At 42.2% G+C, this 19852-nt stretch overlaps 1 protein-coding gene across 2 annotated transcripts; it reads right to left on the reverse strand.

Annotated features, from left to right (window-relative positions):
• Nucleotides 1-433: 433 nt before the first annotated feature.
• On the reverse strand, nt 434-17976 carry MACIR (macrophage immunometabolism regulator). 2 transcript variants are annotated; one of them, XM_058043917.1, is made up of 3 exons: nt 17844-17976; nt 15187-15191; nt 434-3115 (listed from the first exon to the last, which is right to left on the reverse strand). In XM_058043917.1, exons 1-3 carry the CDS (start codon nt 17974-17976, stop codon nt 2471-2473), a joined length of 783 nt encoding a protein of 260 aa, XP_057899900.1. In that variant the 3' UTR covers nt 434-2470. The 2 variants fall into 2 exon arrangements, with proteins under 2 accessions (XP_057899900.1, XP_057899899.1); XM_058043916.1 differs by lacking the exon at nt 15187-15191 and having other exon boundaries at nt 17840-17915.
• Nucleotides 17977-19852: the final 1876 nt, after the last annotated feature.

A 19852-nucleotide genomic window follows, 5' to 3' on the forward strand; every position in this document is an offset into this window, starting at 1 on the left:
TTTTACTGTTGGTTGCCAAGCTTGACATTTTCTTTAAAGCTATTAGCATTGTAATAAATCTACATTTTTCAGTTTTAATCAACATTTTTCCTACAACAGTTTAACAAGTTATTTATACTTCTCTACTCTACTGTAGCTCCATTATAACATTATTCTTATTCAAAGTATTTTTTCCAGTGTTTGCTGACTATATTGTCACTAATGATGATCTTTTCCAACTGTGTCCATTTAGCACGTAATGCTTTAAAAGTGAAAATAACTAGCTTCAACCAGACCACACTACAGAACTTTTAAAAATTGATTATGTTGGAAAACTAGTTTCTGATTCCTTCGTACCATTAAAATTAGAAAAAACAAATAATCTATTATCAATTCCTTGCTTAGTCTGTATTACATGTAGTGTAAATACTATTTCCCATGTTATGAGGGCTACAAGTATATGTGAGTTAAGCGAATACCACGACCCATGAGCACACTGACAAACAAATCACCAAAGATAAAATACCAACATATTTGTTATGTCTGAACTCAGCTACATAGCCATCAACCAGTCTCTTTGTATAGCCATACAATTATAGCACTGGACAATATCAGAAAGATGCACATAAGGTAAAAGTGTGGCCTTTTTCCCAAAACAAAGGAACAGAGCTAAGCATCTATTTCACAGAAATCTAGGACCCTGACTTTCAAGTTGTTTTTAAATATTCTTTGGTCTACAGCTGTATTTTTTTTAATGTCCTCTTTTTCTCCTACACAGCAAATGAATTCACAACAAAAGCTGTTTATAATATCCTTTTTATTTTTCAGCCAGAAATACAAATTAATTTCATATTTCAATAAACAGTAGTGTTTATTCCTTAAATAAACCCACCATCTCTTTGGCATTTCACCGTATTCTGTTTTTCAAACTAAAGACTAATAGGAAGACTTTACTTTCAAGATCAATCTCAAATGCATTAAATTTACACCAGTGCAGTTAACTTTGAAAAATACACATTGGTGTTTTTTTGTATTTTCTAATAAAACTATAAAAGATAACCAAACTACAAAATGCTCACTAGTGGGCTACCTTCATTTAAACTGTAGAGCAACAGCATAAGAACTCTTCATTTCCCAGAGCACATGCACTAACCAGTGCTTTCTAGTAATTCTGAGTGACAAACAAACAAGCAAAAAAAATCTTGAACCTATCAGAAAAAATTGATCAAATAATTTATGCTTCAAAGCAATATGAAATTATTTTTAACTTCTGCAGAGGTCATCAGGAAAAAAATCAAGTTATGTACTGCTTCAGTACAAGCCTGCATCTAAAAAATACAGTATGAAAACTTCCATTTTTAAACTAAAGTAAAATAAAAAATAATTAAACAAAATGTTTCAAACACATCTAGAAATACAGCTGTCAGAACTGCATTTGATGTTATATTTGAATAAAAACTTATTAACAAAAGTAACCAGTGCATTATTCTGCTGTAAAATTCAAGATCATCTCTTTAACACTGACAAGAAATATTTCACTTTCACTCTTGTCAAGAAAAAAATCTGCCCTCCAGAGCTTGTGTTCAGTGCTTCAAGTAAACAAAATTTCCAAAGCTATGCTGAAGTTGATACCTTCTGCTACTACAGATGAAATGAAAATCACAAATTAAAATCAAAAACATTACCAACATACCAGTACAGACATTCCATTTTCTGTCTCTAGACAATGTAAAAACAAAATCTAACAAAAAAAAACCCAAAAACCAAACAAACAAAAAAATCACTTTATTTCTTGAAAGATTTGCTTTAAATAACTTAAAGATTTATCCTGAACATGTTCTATAGAATAAAAAGGACAAAGCAATTACTTCAATGCAGAAACTAAAAAATCAGTTTTGATAGGATTCAAGTAACAAACATTTCTTTTACGAATAAATCTCACCCACATCACTAGTACAAGCGCAGTCTCAAAATGTATGAATTGGATTGTTTAAATAGCAAGTGGTTCATCCAGTCAAGCCCACATTCTTGTCCATGCTGCAAGAAAACCACATATAATTTACTACAGAAACAAAAAGTAAACAAAAAAAACCTCCTTGGGTAATAATCCAAGAGCAGTTTCTAATATCAAGCCAAAATTAGAAACAACCAAGCAGACACCACTAATTTTTCAGTGCTGAATTACTGTAAACACTAGATGTAGCAGTACAGAAAAAACAATTCCAAAAACCAAAAGCTTTTTTTTTTTGTTAAAATGTGTCCAAAGAAATATCCACTAGTTGCAGTCAAATCTGCATCAGAAGCTGCTGGATCAGGAAAAATTTCACTCTCCAAGTATTTGCAGAAAACTTCATTGCCAAGACTGTATTCCTGGTAACACTGAGCTGATAAAACCACCTACAATGTGGACAGTCATGTACTCACTTCAACAGTGGATTTCTGCAGCAAGAGACAAAAGATCAGAAATAATTTCTAAATTTGAGATGATAGCTCATGTGCTATTCCTTGAAAACATACGATCCCCTCTAAGAGTAAGGTGTTGGAGCTGGTATTGTAGCACTTCTGTGTCAGCAGGTTCCTTAATGCTCATTTTGTCTAAATTGAGGTAGTCTAGGGATTTTGAATGAGCCCTTTTACCTTTCAAAAGGCAGAGTGGCAGGGGACCATGAAGTGATTTGTAAGGTTCATATGGTAAAGCTTTATTGTATTTATCCCCAGAGCTGGGCATCCGTCTCCTCCTCCTTCCATTTACTGCTGGGATCTCATAGGGCTGGAAGTACTTACTTCTAGTTTTGTACAAACGCGAGGAACGTGGAAGTCCTGAATCAAGATGTCTGGAGCCCAAGTTAGGACCAGATTCTCCTTTATTCTCTTCACTTCCAATATACTTATGGGCTAATTTTAGCAGTTCCTTTCCAGTTGTGAAGCCAACCAGGTAGTTAGAATCCATGTGAAGGATCTGATATCCTGCAACTGTCCGCCTCAATGGTGAGCAGGGGGTGCTGGAACAGCGTGGCTTTTCTGCTTCTGTCCTGGCTGCAGAACTCACCTCTGCAAGAGGCACAGAGAGGGTGGAGAGGGTAGTTCTGGACTCTCCAGTCACATCAACTTCCATTTTAAACACAAAGCTTTGCTCCTAAAAATAAAACAGAGCTTGATCAGAAAATGCAATACAAGGGGCTGAGAGAAGACCACAGGAAAGGCATTTTTTATCACCCAGAAGGCATAACCAGTACTTCCCTATTCAGCCTGGTCTTAGCTCTGCACAGTGTCATGTAACAGACCTATCACTGACATCTGTCTTTCAAAATTATCTTGGGTGGGTTTTTTAATAAAAGATACCATAATTTAATAAAAGATACCATAATAATAACCACTGATAATTCTAAATAGCTAAAAACATATTAATACTATCATACATAAAAATGGAACATCTTTCTGGATCATTTCTTCAGCCTTTTAGTGCATTTGATTCTTTGTAGTCCCTCACCTCTTGGAGCATCTACATCCATTAGCAGGTCCACAGCACCTTCCCCAGTCTTTACTTTGTAATTTGTCTACTGTCAATATTATCAAACAAAGCTTTCAAAAAACACGCCTAAAAAGTATGAGCTCATTCAGATATGACCATGGATCACACCTGATCTGAGTGTACCTGATCTGATGCTTTCATCTTCCTCATGTGCAGACAGCTTGCTTTAAATTCACAGTGGCATCCTAGCCATTCCACACCTGTCTGATTACGTCATCAGCAGTCTTCACATACTTCCCAAGAAAACTGACCTATCATCTTACTCACAATTAATCAAACACACACTCTTTTATTCTAATAGGATTCTAATGTATTTCTAACAAAGTATACTGTATTTAATGAATATAGCATTAGATTCTTATAAGCATCTTAAGAATAAACAATATTTATCTGTTATTTCCTGTTTCTCTTGGAAACATTTTACCCTTCCCTCACTACTATTCCAAACACATTATTTGGTGCCTTTACAAACAAAAGCTCTCACTGCAAGTTATCATCACCTCTAACATGAAAAGATATGGTCACCATCCAGCAAGTATACACCAGCAGATGCTGGAACACCAGAAAGCCTCCCTTTCATTTCTATTGTCAGCATCATCTGAACCATTTCACTCACACAGCTACTTCACAAAACAGGTCACATTTGTGACCTGCTTTCTTCATTTCCTGCAAATCCATGCTTTCTTCATTGTCAGACACATCTTTGCTCTAAAGGTCAGCTACTGTAGTCAATATAATTCACCAAAAAAATCAGCATAACTATGTCACATTTAAAGGCAACAAAGGAAGGAAAGTTGGCATCCAAGTGTTAAGCTGAACAAATACTAAAATTCATTATATGTGATCATAAAGTACATCCAAAAGCTCAATAATATTTCACAAATAAGGCTGACTTAAAACACACTTCCAGGAGTTTGCAAACTTTTGAATCTACTACTTGATGCCATTTTCAGGCTTGGAACGTGACAGGCCAAGTAGCAACAATGCAACAAACAAGGAAATACTTTATTCCATGGTCTGTAATTAAGACACCCCCCAAAATCCCATTAAGACCGATCTCCATTAATTTGTTTTAAATTAGAGAGAGAGCTGTGCACAATTATCACTTGGCAAAAGAAAATACTAGCCTTATGCATAAAAATATAAGATTACCTTGTATCTGTGAAGGGACTGGGAAGGAGTAGTTCAAATAATGTTCTGTCAGAGTGGAAATCTGTTTCAAAACCTCTTGGGGGCTTGGAATATGTGGTAGGGGGTGGATGAGCCCTTGCTCTGGTGAGGTGGTGCCCTGGCCCAGCCCCACAGTGTCTGTCACTAATGGCACAATGGAGGCAGCCCCCCTGTGTTGCCTAACCCAGCCCCCGAAATGGCTGAGCAACTGAAAGACCCACCTGGTAGGAAGGGTTTTTAAGAAGACTAACCATGACGCAAGCATGTTGCTCTCTAACTCTACCTCCATCTTGGAGCTTTACACCACTGGAACCCTGAAGGTAGGAGTTATGTCTCTTTTTATACATCTTTCCACCTTTTGCCTTCTAACTTTCTTTTCACAGAAGACAATGCCAAATGGGTTTAAACATTTCCTGTGTTCAGTGGGCTATTTCTGTGCTGTGGTGTTTCATGTTGTACTGAATCCTCTGACAAAGTTCCTCATCTTCTATAATTCACTAGTAAACTTTGTGATTTTTTAGCTCTTGAAGACATCTGGTTAGCATTTTTCCTTTGCACCTACCCAGAACAAAAGAATCTTGGTTTAACCCTGAATTTAAGTGACTAGGGTCTGACGTTCCTATCTCTCCTTCCCTGCTTAGTCCCCAGTTAACCTGCTGCTCCCTATGCTAATAAATTAGGACTAAACAAAATGCCCACAGTTCTGATAAAGAGGATTTTATTTACCATTAACAGACTTATATTATGGAGAGACTATTTTAATGTTCCTTTAGTCTTAAATGGTCTCTTTTCATTCTCAGTTGTGGTATACAGAGGATTCTTCATTACCAGTTTTGTGTACTGTAACTTTTGCAGATATACTTCATCCAATGACCTGTTAAGCATTCTGGGGTTGGACTAGATGGTCTGGGATTGGACTAAATGGTCTCCTGTAGTAGATAGGGCCAGGCGTTCGGAAGATCTCGTGATGTCACGGAAAGCAGCAGGATTCCTCTCCCCCTAACACCTAGTGATAAGGGATCACCCAAGAATGTAGACCCCCCCTAACATTAGTAACTTTTGACTCCTTATTAACCAATTACAGTAAGGTAAGACCCCCTGACGTAGAGAAAAACCTTCCTGAGTATAAAACCCGACGAGAAGGGACAATAAAGGCCTTTGAACCGTCCACCATGTTGGTGCCTGCGTGTGTTCTTGGCCCGAGCGACCCTCGAGACTTTGGGTCGCCGTGCCGTTTCCTCAGAACCAGGTCACCTTGCCTTGCATCAGAAGGCAACAACTGGTGCCGAAACTCCGGGAGCCGATCAGCGCCCGGGGAACGGGGATTTGCCTGGAGAGAGGACGGCGGCTGCACAGCTGGCCTAGTGCAGCGGAGGGGACACCCTCGAATCATGGAAGCAATTGCAAAGGTCGTGAGTGATGTGCATGCACAATGGGGAATTGAATGTAAGCTTAAAGATATGACTCTCGCATTGCCGAGATTGATTAAGCTGGGGGCTATAGAAAGTCCCGTGGATATTTTACACCCGGAGGTGTGGGATAATTGTACGAAAACCCTGGCCGAGGATACCATGTGTTCAGGCTCTGGGAAAGCCCTAAAATCGTGGGGCAGAGTCATCCGGGCTCTGCAAAAAGCTCGACAAGAGCAAGAAACCTGGAAAGCTGCGAGAAGTTGTTTAATAGCCATTCCGCAGTTGGGGGTGGGAACTATGACCCAGACCACCCCGGAAAGTCACCAGATTGAAGACGGGGATGTGCAGGGGCTAGGTGCATCCCACCTCCCCCTGAGCCCGAGCCCAAAACCCCCGGGAGACCCCTCAAGCCCCCGCGGAGCCCGCCAGATCCCAGCTCCCCCTCGGAGCCTCTCGGCAAAACCGTGGCTCCTCTACCCGTCCCCCCCCCCCCCCGCCGATTGCCGACCCGACGCAGGAGGCAGAGCAACGGGCGCAGTGTTTTTGGGGGGGGCTGGCGGAGGAGGTGCGGGAAGCAGTGAGACGGTCAGAAACCGCCCGGATCGATAAAATCTCTCTGCCGCTGTATGGGCTCAAAGATGGCGGCCGGCCGCCTGGTCAGGGCGGAAGAGAAGAGGGGGAAAAGGGCGGAAATGGAGTCAGCGCGCTTAACATCGCATGCGCGGGAGAGCGGGGAGGGGGGGCGGTCCCCGCGGTGGAGGGTGAGACCAATCAGAGCGCTCTATTCAAATTAAGCCCGTATGAGGCAAGGACCTCCCCCAGCAGGAGGCGGGGGGACCCCAGGGGGAGGGAACGGTCCGCCCCCCGCAGGAGGGGGCGGGGTCGGAGCCCGAGAAAAAGGCAGAGCAGCCCGGAAATGTTTGGTCATTCCACTTACGACTCTGACTCAGACTGGAGCTGGGACGAGTCTGAGAGGGAGTCAGGGAGCTCTGATTCGGATTCTAGCCTTAACAGAGGGAGAGCAGCAGCATATAAGGTCTCTAGTCGCAGCGCTCCCACATGGGTGAAGGGGTCATCAGAGAAAGACCGGACCCCGCTTACAGACTGGCGAAAAATAAAGATAGCCTGCGCCGAGTACACCCCTTCAGCCAAGCTAGTGTTCCCAGTCCACGTGGGGGGACCAGGCGAAAACCAAAGAAGGACCTATTCTCCAGTGAATCCAAAAGAGGTACAAGCAATTATTAAAGCAATTGCAGACAAGGGAATTAATTCTGCCATGGTTACCACACTTATTGACAGCGTTTTTGGGGGGGGATGACATGCTTCCCTTTGACATCAAGCAGACATGCAGAATGATTTTTGACAGGGCAGGAATGATTATTTTTAAACAAGAGTGGGAGGATCAATGCACAAAGGAGCTAGCCCAGATAACGGGGGCTGACCATCCACTGCACGGGTCCAGTATACAAAGGTTGATGGGCAGAGACCCCACTATGATCACCCCCCAGGCCCAGGCTGAGAACTTATGGGCCCATGAGGTTATGACAACCACCCGTTGCCCGGGAAGCCATCCGTGCTACTGCCAAAGTAGTAGCCAAACCCTCACCATGGTGAACTATAAAACAGAGTGAAAGTGAGAGCTTCACTCAGTTTGTGGACAGGCTTCAGGCAGCATTAGACTCCTCCTCATTACCCTCAGAGGCTAAGGGTCCCGTGCTGGCAGACAGCCTACGCCAGCAATGCAACTCAGACACCAAGGACATTCTAAGATCACTGCCACCTGGTCTAATACAGCAGACATGATCAGACACGTTGCAAAGGAGAAACACCTTGCTCCCATCCAAGCAGCAGTCCACACTGCAATAACCAGTGTGATGGCATGCCTTAAGTGTGGCCAGGCAGGCCACTTGGCAGTAAACTGCCCCCAGCCAAGGCGCCTATCAGCAGCTGCTCCACCACGCCAAGGGGGATTTAGGGGACCGTGCTGGGCATGTGCGAATTATTAGGCTCCAAACGTCGGCACCCCGAGCGGTCGGACCCAACAAAGTGATTAAAAGCGTGCCGAAAGGGAGAAACGTGACCCACCCCAAAGCCTTGCCCACAAGGGTCGCTGATATCCCGACCGGCCACACGGAAGCGTTTCAGATAGGCCGCTCAGCCGAGTCAGACTCAGACCCAATCCTTCATATGTTAGAAGCTACCTTCCTATCCCTGAACGAATCTAACCCTAACCTAACCGAATCCTGCTGGCTTTGTTACGATGTCGAACCTCCCTTTTATGAAGGAGTCGCTTTAAACACTCCCTTCAGTTACTCCACAGCAGATGCACCCAACCAATGTAGATGGGACACCCCCAGCAAAGGAATCACCCTGAGTCAAGTCACAGGCCGGGGCAGAAGCTTTGGCAATGCAACCCTAGCTAGGTGGAAAGGCAACGTCTGCACCAAAGTTGTCAAACACAATGGGAAAAACAATAAGTGGGTAGTCCCATCCGCATCTGGGGTGTGGGTTTGCCAGTGATCTGGAGTGAGTCCCTGTGTGTTCCTTGCCAAATTCAATGACTCTAATGACTTTTGTGTCCAAGTTCTGATTGTTCCTAGGGTCCTGTACCATGCAGATGAAGAAGTGTATCACCTTTTCGAGGAACCCAGCCGGCTCCACAAAAGAGAAATAATAACAGGTGTAACTATCGCAATGCTGCTCGGCCTAGGAGCAGCTGGAACGGCCACGGGTGTCTCAGCCTTAGCGACACAGCACCAAGGACTGTCACAACTGCAGGCAACGATTGACGAGGACCTGCAGAGAATCGAGTAATCCATCTCCTTTCTAGAGAAGTCAGTCTCCTCACTCTCAGAAGTAGTCTTGCAGAACAGGCGAGGACTAGACCTCCTGTTCATGCAGCAAGGAGGCCTGTGTGCCGCCTTGAAGGAGGAGTGCTGCTTCTGTGCAGACCACATGGGAGTCGTGAGAGACTCCATGGCGGAACTCCGAAACAGACTGGCTCAGAGACCGAAAGACAGGGAAGCCCAACAGGGTTGGTTCGAGTCCTGGTTCAATCGATCACCATGGCAACCACCCTAATTTCTACTCTAATAGGTCCATTGGCAATGCTACTTTTAGCTGTCACCTTCGGACCATGCCTGCTGAACAAGCTAGTCTCATTCGTTCAGACCCGCCTAGAACGGGCGAACATCCTGTTCATAGGCCAGCAACAAATGCTGTGAATTTGACCGGGGAACACTGCCAGTCACAAGATTTTCTACCCAGGTTTACCAAACCCCTTTCTTTGTCAACAACCTCATGCCTCATCTCAGTACCTATGTATATGACTACTTCGTTCATTTGTGAATGTTATGGTTTGGGCCTGGCAAAGCCAGAGCCCCCATGAGTATACCTTCTACCTAATATCTGCTGTGAGATGTGAGCAGGAATAAGCAAAGCAGGCTCCAGCTTAAACATAAAGAAAAGTTTATTAACTAAACTACACACAATTACTAAACTACACACACACACAAAAAAAAGAAAATCACAAGGAGAATGAAAACTACACAGAAACACTTCCCCCTCCTCCTCCAGATCCCAGTACAATTCATTTGCCAAAATTATCCACACTCGGTCTGGCACCACCCTTTAGAAAATCAAATCTTCAGCTTATGAAGAGTAGACGGAGTCCTTCCTTGTACCACGGACTTCTTGTCACAATTAGCACAGCTCAGAGTCCTGCTATCTCGTGACATCTCCTTTCCATGCCAAGGTGCTCTCACCACCAGGCATGGGATGGGGCAGAGGCCTGCTTTCAGGGTGGCCCTTTTTAAGGATGCCTCGTCTCGTTCCAAGCAGAGCACACTCTCATCTCTGGGACCTTTGTCCCCCCCATTTCTTCTATACCCCCTGGGGCTGAGGGGTCTCAACACCAAACTCTCCTGGCTCCAAGCCTCCGCTTCCCCCTGCAATGCAGCCTCTGTATCACCAGGAAACAGTCCATGGATCTACAACAAAAGAGTCCAGCAAAGTTGCCACTCCATCTTCCCCCATTTCTTCAACATCTCTCTTTCTCTTTGCCAGACCCCCTTACTGGCCTGTTTCTTCCTTCATCTTCCACCCTTATCCCTTTCCTAGGAAAGGTAATGTTCTGTGAAGTTCTCACTATCCACAAGAGCTAAAAGCTCTCCCAGGCTGCTGGGCTGCTCGCTGCCCCCCCCCCCCCCCCCCCGCTCCTCCCAGCCGTGCTGCCGGCACAAGATATCAAGTTTCAAGGTAAAAGTTCCAGCACAGGCTGCATTCTCTCCGTCTCCAAAAAAAGGGGGGGGGGGGGTGTAAGCAGGTCGCTCGATGCCCCCCCACCCTTCCACCGGGTCCGGGCCTACCGTAGATGGGCCACATGGCTTTCCCCTCCCCCAGCCCAGCAGCAACTGGGCCGGGGGAGGGAGGCCCAACTCCTTCACGCCGGAAATCCAAAGAGGGCTCTGAAGGACAAGAGCCCTGCTTTTAACTCCTTGGTTTGTGGTCTCAAGAGGCGGATACAATACCCCACTGGTCAAACCAGGTGCTCATCTTAAAATCCGAACACCCACTGGTAACCACAACAAAACAACATATCCCAGATGTCCCATTTCCGGTCAAACCACGACAGTGAAAAAGGAGGGGGAGATGTAGTAGATAGGGTCAGGCGTTCGGAAGATCTCGTGATGTCACGGAAAGCAGCAGGATTCCTCTCCCCCTAACACCTAGTGATAAGGGATCACCCAAGAATGTAGACCCCCCCTAACATTAGTAACTTTTGACTCCTTATTAACCAATTACAGTAAGGTAAGACCCCCTGACGTAGAGAAAAACCTTCCTGAGTATAAAACCCGACGAGAAGGGACAATAAAGGCCTTTGAACCGTCCACCACGTTGGTGCCTGCGTGTGTTCTTGGCCCGAGCAACCCTCGAGACTTTGGGTCGCCGTGCCGTTTCCTCAGAACCAGGTCGCCTTGCCTTGCATCAGAAGGCAACAGTCTCCAGAAATCCCTTCCACCCCTAACAATTCTGTGAATCAATTAAAACAAGTAAAACAGTCAAATAAAGAATTAAAATACTGCAGTAAACCAGACACCCAAATTTTTCACTGCAGAAAGTCCACACAACTAAATAATGCTTCCCATGACATTTAATTGAATTCAATATAGATTTATGCAGTCAATCACCAGTTTTAGAATAGCAGAAGCAGCTGTTTCCTACTTTAACACCATATCAAGCAGTGAAACAGCAAATCTGATGAGGCTTCAGCTGCTGAGACAAAGATATTAATGACAATTTCTGAAGTTGAAATTATGTACCACCAGGAACCACAATTACTGGAGGCACAGCACACAGAAATTCTGCATTACAATTTTCAGCTACCCTGTGATTTTAGGCTAGAAACCCAAGTATCTGTTCTTGCTCTTAATTTCCAAGTTTTACCCTGCAGTTTAGAAATCTCTCCTGGAACCTTTCAGAAAGACTCAATCTGTTCTGTTAAAAGAAACTGAAATTATGATAGAAAATGTATAAATAAAATGGACATACTGCAAGGTTGAAAATGAATCATATCACCTAGTCACATATAAACAGCAAACCCAACAAAACAAACAAATAAACAAACAAGCCCAGAACAAACAAATCACTTGTCACAGCAGTATGTGCCCTAAAGAAGAGGAAGGAGGAAGATTATCTTCATGCGCTTTTGGTGTTCAAAATCTGAAAGTAACACAAAGGCTGCTCTTCTCAGAACACAGCTTTTAAAGTTAATAAATTATGTTTGAAACATGGGCATGTGCTCTGGTAACCAAGAGCAATCAACTTGGAAAAGTAACCACGCAGAAGGGAAGGAGTCAGCAGTTCACTGTACAGTAACTACCCTCACTGTAAACCAGTACAAAGGAAAATCAGAGCAGAAAATCCTCAAGACAGCAAGTAAGTACTTGAGGTTCTGAAACTGCAGAACTCCCATTCTGTGCTGCAGTGTGAAGAACAGTATCAAAACCAATACATCTGTCAAACATTCGAAAGCAACAGCAGCATCAGAAACTGGTGCCACACACATCAAAAACTAAAGGGACCGAGCTAGAGACTGCTAGCCAGTGACACAAATGACTGGCCAGCTCCATAAGCAAAGGACCAAAACTCAGCATGTAGGTGTTCAGCTCTTCCTTCCCAAGACTTTTAAGCCAGTTATTCAAGCTGCCATATGGCTTCAAAGTGATTTGTATCCTTATCTGGGAAAAAAAGCCAAAAAAACTATAAAGACATTATTTAGAAAACTCCTATTAAAAAAATAGAAAATAATATGAGCTTCACAGTAAGTGTCTGTACCATCACCTATAAACAGATAGTTAAAACTTTTTGACAGTATTTTTAGGACATTTCTATTGTTATAAAGCATTTGATAACTTCTGTTATGTTCACTGCTGTTTACAAGTACAAGCTCATCAGTAATAACACTGCAAAAAACAGTACTTCAGTTTAAAAAGGTTACTTCTTCAGATCACTGCTGGCCTGTCTTCTTGCCTCTCAAACAGAATGACGACAGAATGATGCCAATTAAAGACAATTTATAATTGACGATTATTATTTAGTCTAACCAAGGAGACTTAAGAACAAGGTGGCATATCCTTTGCTGCGGGTCCACATATTAAAAACATATGCAAAGTAACTGAAAGTAGGAAAGCATTAATTCTTACCAACAAAATTAATTTAAAAACCTACTAGAATGGCCTTCAGAATAAAATTCAATGAGATTTTGCAAAAGATTTTATCAATTCTACGTGTATTTAAAGCAAGCTCTGTATGTGAAGTAACCAGACCCAATCTATATAAACGCTAAGAAAATTGTCTAAAACACAGAGAAGAGAAATAATGAAGATAAATACTAGATTAACTATTAAAATCACTGTATGAACTCAAAGAATACATTAATATTCTTGTGATAATTCTTTCTGTGTAAAACCATCAAAATTCCCACATTTTGCAAATATATGTATTTTCTGGTTATTGAATCTTCCACAAAATTGTCAGATATTATTCATATCCTTTTCATAACATGGGACAAATGAAAAACACATATGCATGACACACTAGGGTCTGATATCACAACATATGCCCTGTAAATAATTTATTGTTGAAATGACTTCTTGCCATGTGCTCCATTGCACTCAAAATCTTGTGTTAGTTTTTTTTCTCCGATAAAGTGTTATTTCTCCTGTTACATACATTATTTGCTGTCTTTCTGAGGAAAGAAATGTGACTTATACAAAACAAACTTTAATTACTCAGTATTTGAAAAAAAAAACAAAGATGAAGAGCGTTTTCCCTTGATAACACTTATGCTTTGTAGAAAGTCCACATTATTTTAGAACTTCTGTAAGTTACTCCTAACAAAGTATCTGGTTCTCTGTAATTTCGCATTTCTATTGTTTCTTATCTCCTCAGCTAGAATCTGAAGTGATTTTACAACATGCCTATTTTTTTCCATTTAGATAAGCATTAAATTTCTGTCCATTCAGTAAATGTTTTCTTCTTCAGAACTGATTCTTCCTCCAGATGCCAAGCCTGTAGGCAAAACTTCTGGTTAAGAATCAATAAGATACATCACATTGATAAAATGATAGTAATTGCAACAAGAAAAAGCAGAATGGAGATGGCAGTGGTGATATCTGTAGAAGAGTCAAACATACTGAATAGAGATATCAAGCCAGTTTTGACATTTTCCCTTCTCTATGCTGCCATTACTTGACATAAAAAATGCACCTAAAAGACAAAATGTTTATCTGTTAGACATCAGGAGTAAGTGAAATAGCCCAGCATGTGTGAAGCCAGGACACCTTTAATTATTTCAACTGTCTCTTTGTGAAGAGTGAAAGATAAGGTCTACATCATTCCCTTTGCAGTCTGAATGAAAAAAAACATTTGCTGTTCCTTACAAGAAATTCCATACTCCTCTAAGCAAAAGAGAATGAGGACAACATGAAATTGTTGCACCACATAAGACAACATTCAGATGGAGTAACAACTAAGTGTAGCACAGATTTACTTCCTCAAAATTACATGCAAGAAAACAAAATTATGCATAAAACATACACTATAATCCTACAGACCTTAAGAAAACATGAATTGATATTACTGAATTAATAAAGCCAGTGCAGTAACTTCAGAATGTAATGTAGAACAACAGCCTACGAAACAACTAGTAAAGCGTGTGTGTGTGTGTGTGTGTGTGTGTGTGTGTATTGGAGGGAGGGGGTTTGTTCTTGTCAACAGGTAAAAAATTAAGCCATTCAGCTACCCAGTATACCAGGCAATAATTTACGAAGCGTTCTTTCTGAAAAGATGATTGCATCAATTTCTACGAATATGCCCCTACTCCAAGTAGCAGTAACCAGTTTTTTAAATTCTTGTTACTAAAAGTTTTAAAAAGAAAACTATTATGATCCAGAAAACTACCTTTTAAAATTGAAGACTGTCACAAGTGCACTACTGAGAAGCTACAGCTAGCAACACAACTGACTACCTCAGACCAGATCAGTATGAGAAAGCATAGGATTTACACAGAAAAGAGACACATGGAATGTAAAGTCTGACCAGACTAATGAATTTTGCATGAGCAGACTTAGCAAGCAGGGATGTGAAATAAAATGGTGGGAAAGAAGGCCATTTAACATCTCTCTGCCACGCAACACTGGTCAGAAGTGTTTAACAGACCATAAGTTCTCTAAAATATTTAGAGCCTTCCACATGGACAATGAGACTCCCTTGTTGGATTGAATCACAGACAAACACTTCCCCTTCACTTGGTCAGTAAAATGATTCTCCTGGCCAGCATAAAATGGTTGTTCACTATGCTGACTCATCAAAAAATGAAACTGTGAGATACGTGCAAAGTAGCTGATGCATATTGTAACACATATAATTTTTATTCTTTATTGGATTAGTATGTAAAATAATGTTTCCCTTATAATTTCATTTTTACTTCTCTGTATTTTTGATCTTCCATCTTTTCATCTACTAAAATCTAAGTTTAATTTTTGTAGTTCTTACTTTCAGGTTAGTCCACTTGGGAAGACACCAAACAACCTGAGCTGTCAAAAAAAACTAAATCACCTTTCAAAAATAAGAGACAGAAACAAACAAACAAAAGGAGAGTGCTTGAAGTATTACAGTTTTCACTAAATAAATACTGATTTCTTTTCTTTAAGAACCAAAGAGACTATGGGTGTCCAATGTTTCTGTGTTAGAAAAGAAATTCAGGTTGGGTGGTATTCTATACTTACAAGTTAGTGCAGCTCTGGTGACATTATTTTGAAATGATCAGCCTACACCATACCATATTCAGCTTTTGACTAGGAACAGCTATTCAAGCAAGGAAACTTTAAAAATAGACCTACTCATAAATATTATGAAAAATATATTCAACCAATGCAATTTAGTTTTTTCAGGTTTTTTTAATGGAAGGACTTTAAGTCACTTGTTCTCTGTCTTACCTTGCTACCATCTGCAGCAGATATTTAGATATTTGGTGGGAAGGTTTTGATGCCTTGAGAGGCTACCTAGAAACAGAGGCTAGACATTGTTAAAGGAATAAAGAAGATATTTAATAAAAAGGCCTTCAAAGGATATACCTTGGGCAGTACAAGGGCCCGGCTCTGGCTACACCCAGAATGAGTAACTGGTCACGACGTTTCACATTTTTATAAGTTTTGTTCAATTTATATATTGGGGTTAATTGTCCTATTACAGCTTCAGGTAATAAAGTACCATCCTCCCAGTTGGCTCTCCTCAATTCGCTATTGTTAATACTTTTTGGGCCTGAAGCTGCAATGGTGTCCTTGGTTCTCAGGTTGGAAAAGGATTATTTTGTCTAACTAAACTGTGAAGAGAATTTGCTAACACTTTATATGAAGGTCAGAGTTATATACTAATGCAGTACAGAATCTGGAAAATACGAAACTCAAAACTTAAAGCATCCGTTTCATGTTCACTTATACAATCCACATTGATAAAGGTCACTTTCTCAAGCTCACTAGAGTAATGTACATAAAGGCTTTAAAGTTCTGGTTTTTGTCTGCTTCTCAAATGCTCCTTCCCTTACTTAAATGCTGCTTTAAAACAAGAGTAATGCAAGCAGAGAGTAACAATTAATGAAAGCCCAACAGTACATGCAGTCACAGTGCATTTCTATTAAACTTACAACTAGTGTGAAGAGAAATCTGCCTCCTGGAACACTCAGTTCTGATTCATCTGACTTTGCAATATCATACCTCATTTGCATATTGCTGGTGGCCAAGCCAGCAGCATAAGGCTGATCAAAAACAAGAATATACAGAAAGCTACACTATAACGTCAGTACTCTTACACAAGAGCTTAATTTCAGTGATTGCACTGCCACTGCCTCATTTCTCTCTGCTTCAAAGCCACTGTGAGAACCACGCTCCTCTATCTTCATTATCAACAAATGCCCTTCCTCAAGGCAGAAAAGGGACAACTGAAGCAAGCACACCCCATTAGCCGGAATATGGTTCAAAATATACCAACAGCAGGAGGGTGGTGGGAGAAGCAGCTTTCTGCATGCAGCTACACAAGCAAACATGTATGACATCCTGGCCCACTTTAGAAAATACAGTAACAAAGACATGTTTATAAGAAGCCTTTGTTAGTGTTCATAATTTCTCTTTTTCTTTGTAATAAAGAATACATTTATGCTAGGCAAAATACATATAAACCAGCATATAAGTAATATATACAGAGACTTAAGATCTGAGATTGTTTTCCTACATTCTGCATACCACTCAAAACAGGACTGCAGCTGTTCAAAAACACTTTTCCAGTAAATGTACAGAGACAGAACTGGAAAAACATGCCTGCTAATGAACCAAAGCAGCTTAGCAAGTTTAATGCTCTGAAGTAACACTTTAATACACCTGCGAGTGCAAAGCACAGTCTGTGAGCTTCACAGGCAATACAGTAAATATTAAGACAAAACTCTTGTCTACTTTTCACTAAACAAAATTTATTACAAACTAATACAACAGTTACCCAAGGAAAGCTGTGCCCTAGTGCACATTGTCATTGTCAGATTCAATAGTAAGATCATATTCACGTTTATCACTTGTCTGAGTATGGGGCTGCCAGTGTGCTTTAAACTGCAACTGAGGACACGGTTATGCGTACTAAATGCATACTTACACTAATACTAGATATAACTGCAAAAGAGTAAGTTCTGGGCTTTTGCACTACTTAGACTGTCACCCATCGGGCAGCACGGAGAGCGCTCAGGAGCAGCCTCAGCGCAGCCTGCAGGCCCCGCATGGCAACTCCCCGGGTTCCCTATACACATGGGTATCACCACCAAGCATCCGGCTCTCCTAGGGCGGTCGGGCTGCCTTGCTCCCCGCTACCGGCTCAGCCCCGCCGCAGTCGGGGCCGCAGGGCGGGCTCCGGGGCCCGCAAGAGCGCAGGGCCGCTGCCCGCACCAAGGGACCTGGCGCTGCCCGGGCACGGCTCACCCGGGCCCCAGCCGGCGCGCCACACGGCCGCCGGGAGCGGGCAGAGGAGCCGGCGCCCTCGGGAGGTGCGACCGCACGGCACCCCAGCCCTCCCCGCTGGCGGCACCACCGCCCGCCCAAGAAGACTCCCGCCCTACGGCCCCTCCCTGGGCCCACCCAGCTCCGGGAACCGAGGGCAGGGCCGGAGGCCGCAGAACGTGGCCTCAGTTCCCGGTCGCTCGTACCTGCGGCCCAGCGCGCGGGGTCCGCGCGACAGCAGCTGCCGGGGGCGGCGCGCGGGGCGCTCCGGTTCCCAGGGCCCGCCCGGCGCCGGGCTGAGGGCGGAGCGTGGCGGCGGCTCCGTGCCGTACATCCAGGCCATTCCGAGCGCCGCCTTCTTTCTCGGCGTGAGCCTCGGTGTTCTTCAGCTGTCCTCAGGGTGGTTTAATAAGCGTTAGTCTCCTATACCACTCTTGCGTCGTATATACCTGTAAGAATGGATCAAGCAACCATCTCTTGGTGACTGTCTCATCACGAGCATACCGCCCACTTCCGTAGTATTTCCAAACAGCCTACAAAGTTTGAACGCCGACTAGATAACAAACCTTTAGTAATGGGTTTTGCCAACAACCAAATAGATAATTTCCCTATTGCATTTTGCTGCACAGGCAAAGCTGCTATTACAAACAATTGCAATTGCAAACAATTGCTTAACTTGGCTTTTGCAAGTGAAATAAAAGGAAAGGGGAAGAAAAAGCTTGATGTCATAGTTTTTCCCTTTAATAATAAGTGTCAAGGTTTTCCCCTTTAATAATAGTTATGAGCTCTACCACACAGCTCCTAAACCCCTAGGTGTGGAGTTAAGCTAGATTTTGTTTCTGAAAATGAGTCTTTAAAGACTCATTCTTAAACACACAGCTAAAGTTTATTAGTCTGATTGGGAAGGCATCGATGACCCCCATACCAATGCCCCATTTTGTTCTCCCTCTAGTCCCAATAATCCTGCCAAGAAAGTTGCAGGTGCTCTGGTCTTGAATTGCACTGAAGGGTGTTGGCATTCCATATGCACACAGACTAACCACTATGCACCCAAATGCTCCTGGAATTTGTATTCATTGGAATTTTCAGCTAGAATAAACAACAGAGAAATAAACTCCAATGTTTTTATAAAGAATTTTAATTACAGGCTCTGCAAGCCATTAAGAGTCATAGGGTTTGCAAGATCACAAAAGCACTCTAAAAACTAAATTTGTAAATTTAGCACACAACATGTGGAGTGTATCTGGTCAATCAGCAGTCCAAGAAAAGGAACCTGGAGTGTAGTTCGGGGTGTTATGATGATCCATGTTGCTCACAGTACCCAAACTCCTTTGGTTCATGTTGACATCTGCAATACTGGCCTGACCGAGAAATCCCATCTTCCTATATTGTCCCAAGGCACAAATGTGGCTGTAAGATCTTGTGAGTTAGTATATCACAATTTTCTTCCAAAAACTTCCTCCCAACAACTTCCTGCTCTCACTGTCAAATGAGTTTTCAGTCAGACTCTGCAATGGAGTTCCAAGGAGAAGAGGGCAGGCAGCAGTAGGATATTTTAGTATTTAATTAGCTGTAAAATTTATTAACATTTATCACATTGACAGAATTAACATGGTGCAAAACTTTTAAATTCCTAGGCACCAGAAGAAAGAAAAATCTTGAAGACTTAAAGCTAGTATTCAAATTCCAAACCAAATATTTGAAAATGAGCCTACAGTTTCCTAAATCCATAATTTTCAAAATTTTGCGTTTTCAATGCAATCATGCTGTTAAGATTTTCTGAAGTTAAACTACTGTATTTCATTGCTTTTCCACAATGTTTATCAAGGCATCCAAGATTTTACATGAAAAATAAAGATACTTTAGTAAACTTGGCCTTTGTTTTCCCATATAAGATCTAATTAACACTCTGTAATCCTGTTGCAACACAGAGAGAGACTGTTACAAGCCGTTTTCTCTGCATCATCCTGGCTAGAACGTGAAATACCAACATCTTAGACTGCTCATCAGTAGCTTCCACATCAATGACTGTCAATTAGAAGGACGATACAAGACAATTTGTAAGTAAACACAGTATTAAAGGTAAAATACATGGAAAACAGCTCAATTTCTGCTATCCTCTTCAAGCGCTTCCTGATATATTATCCCATGAGTCCTTTTATCAAAAGGCTTATTTTTCTTGCTATTCCTGTATTCCATGTTTGTACATTGGAAACTGC

This window comes from Melospiza georgiana, chromosome Z, assembly GCF_028018845.1.
Source record: "Melospiza georgiana isolate bMelGeo1 chromosome Z, bMelGeo1.pri, whole genome shotgun sequence".
NCBI lineage: Eukaryota > Metazoa > Chordata > Aves > Passeriformes > Passerellidae > Melospiza > Melospiza georgiana.

What these genes read in the sequence shown, in the direction of transcription:
- MACIR (XM_058043917.1), bottom strand. Translation starts at nt 17,976, where the DNA reads ATGGCCTGGATGTACGGCACGGAGCCGCCGCCACGCTCCGCCCTCAGC.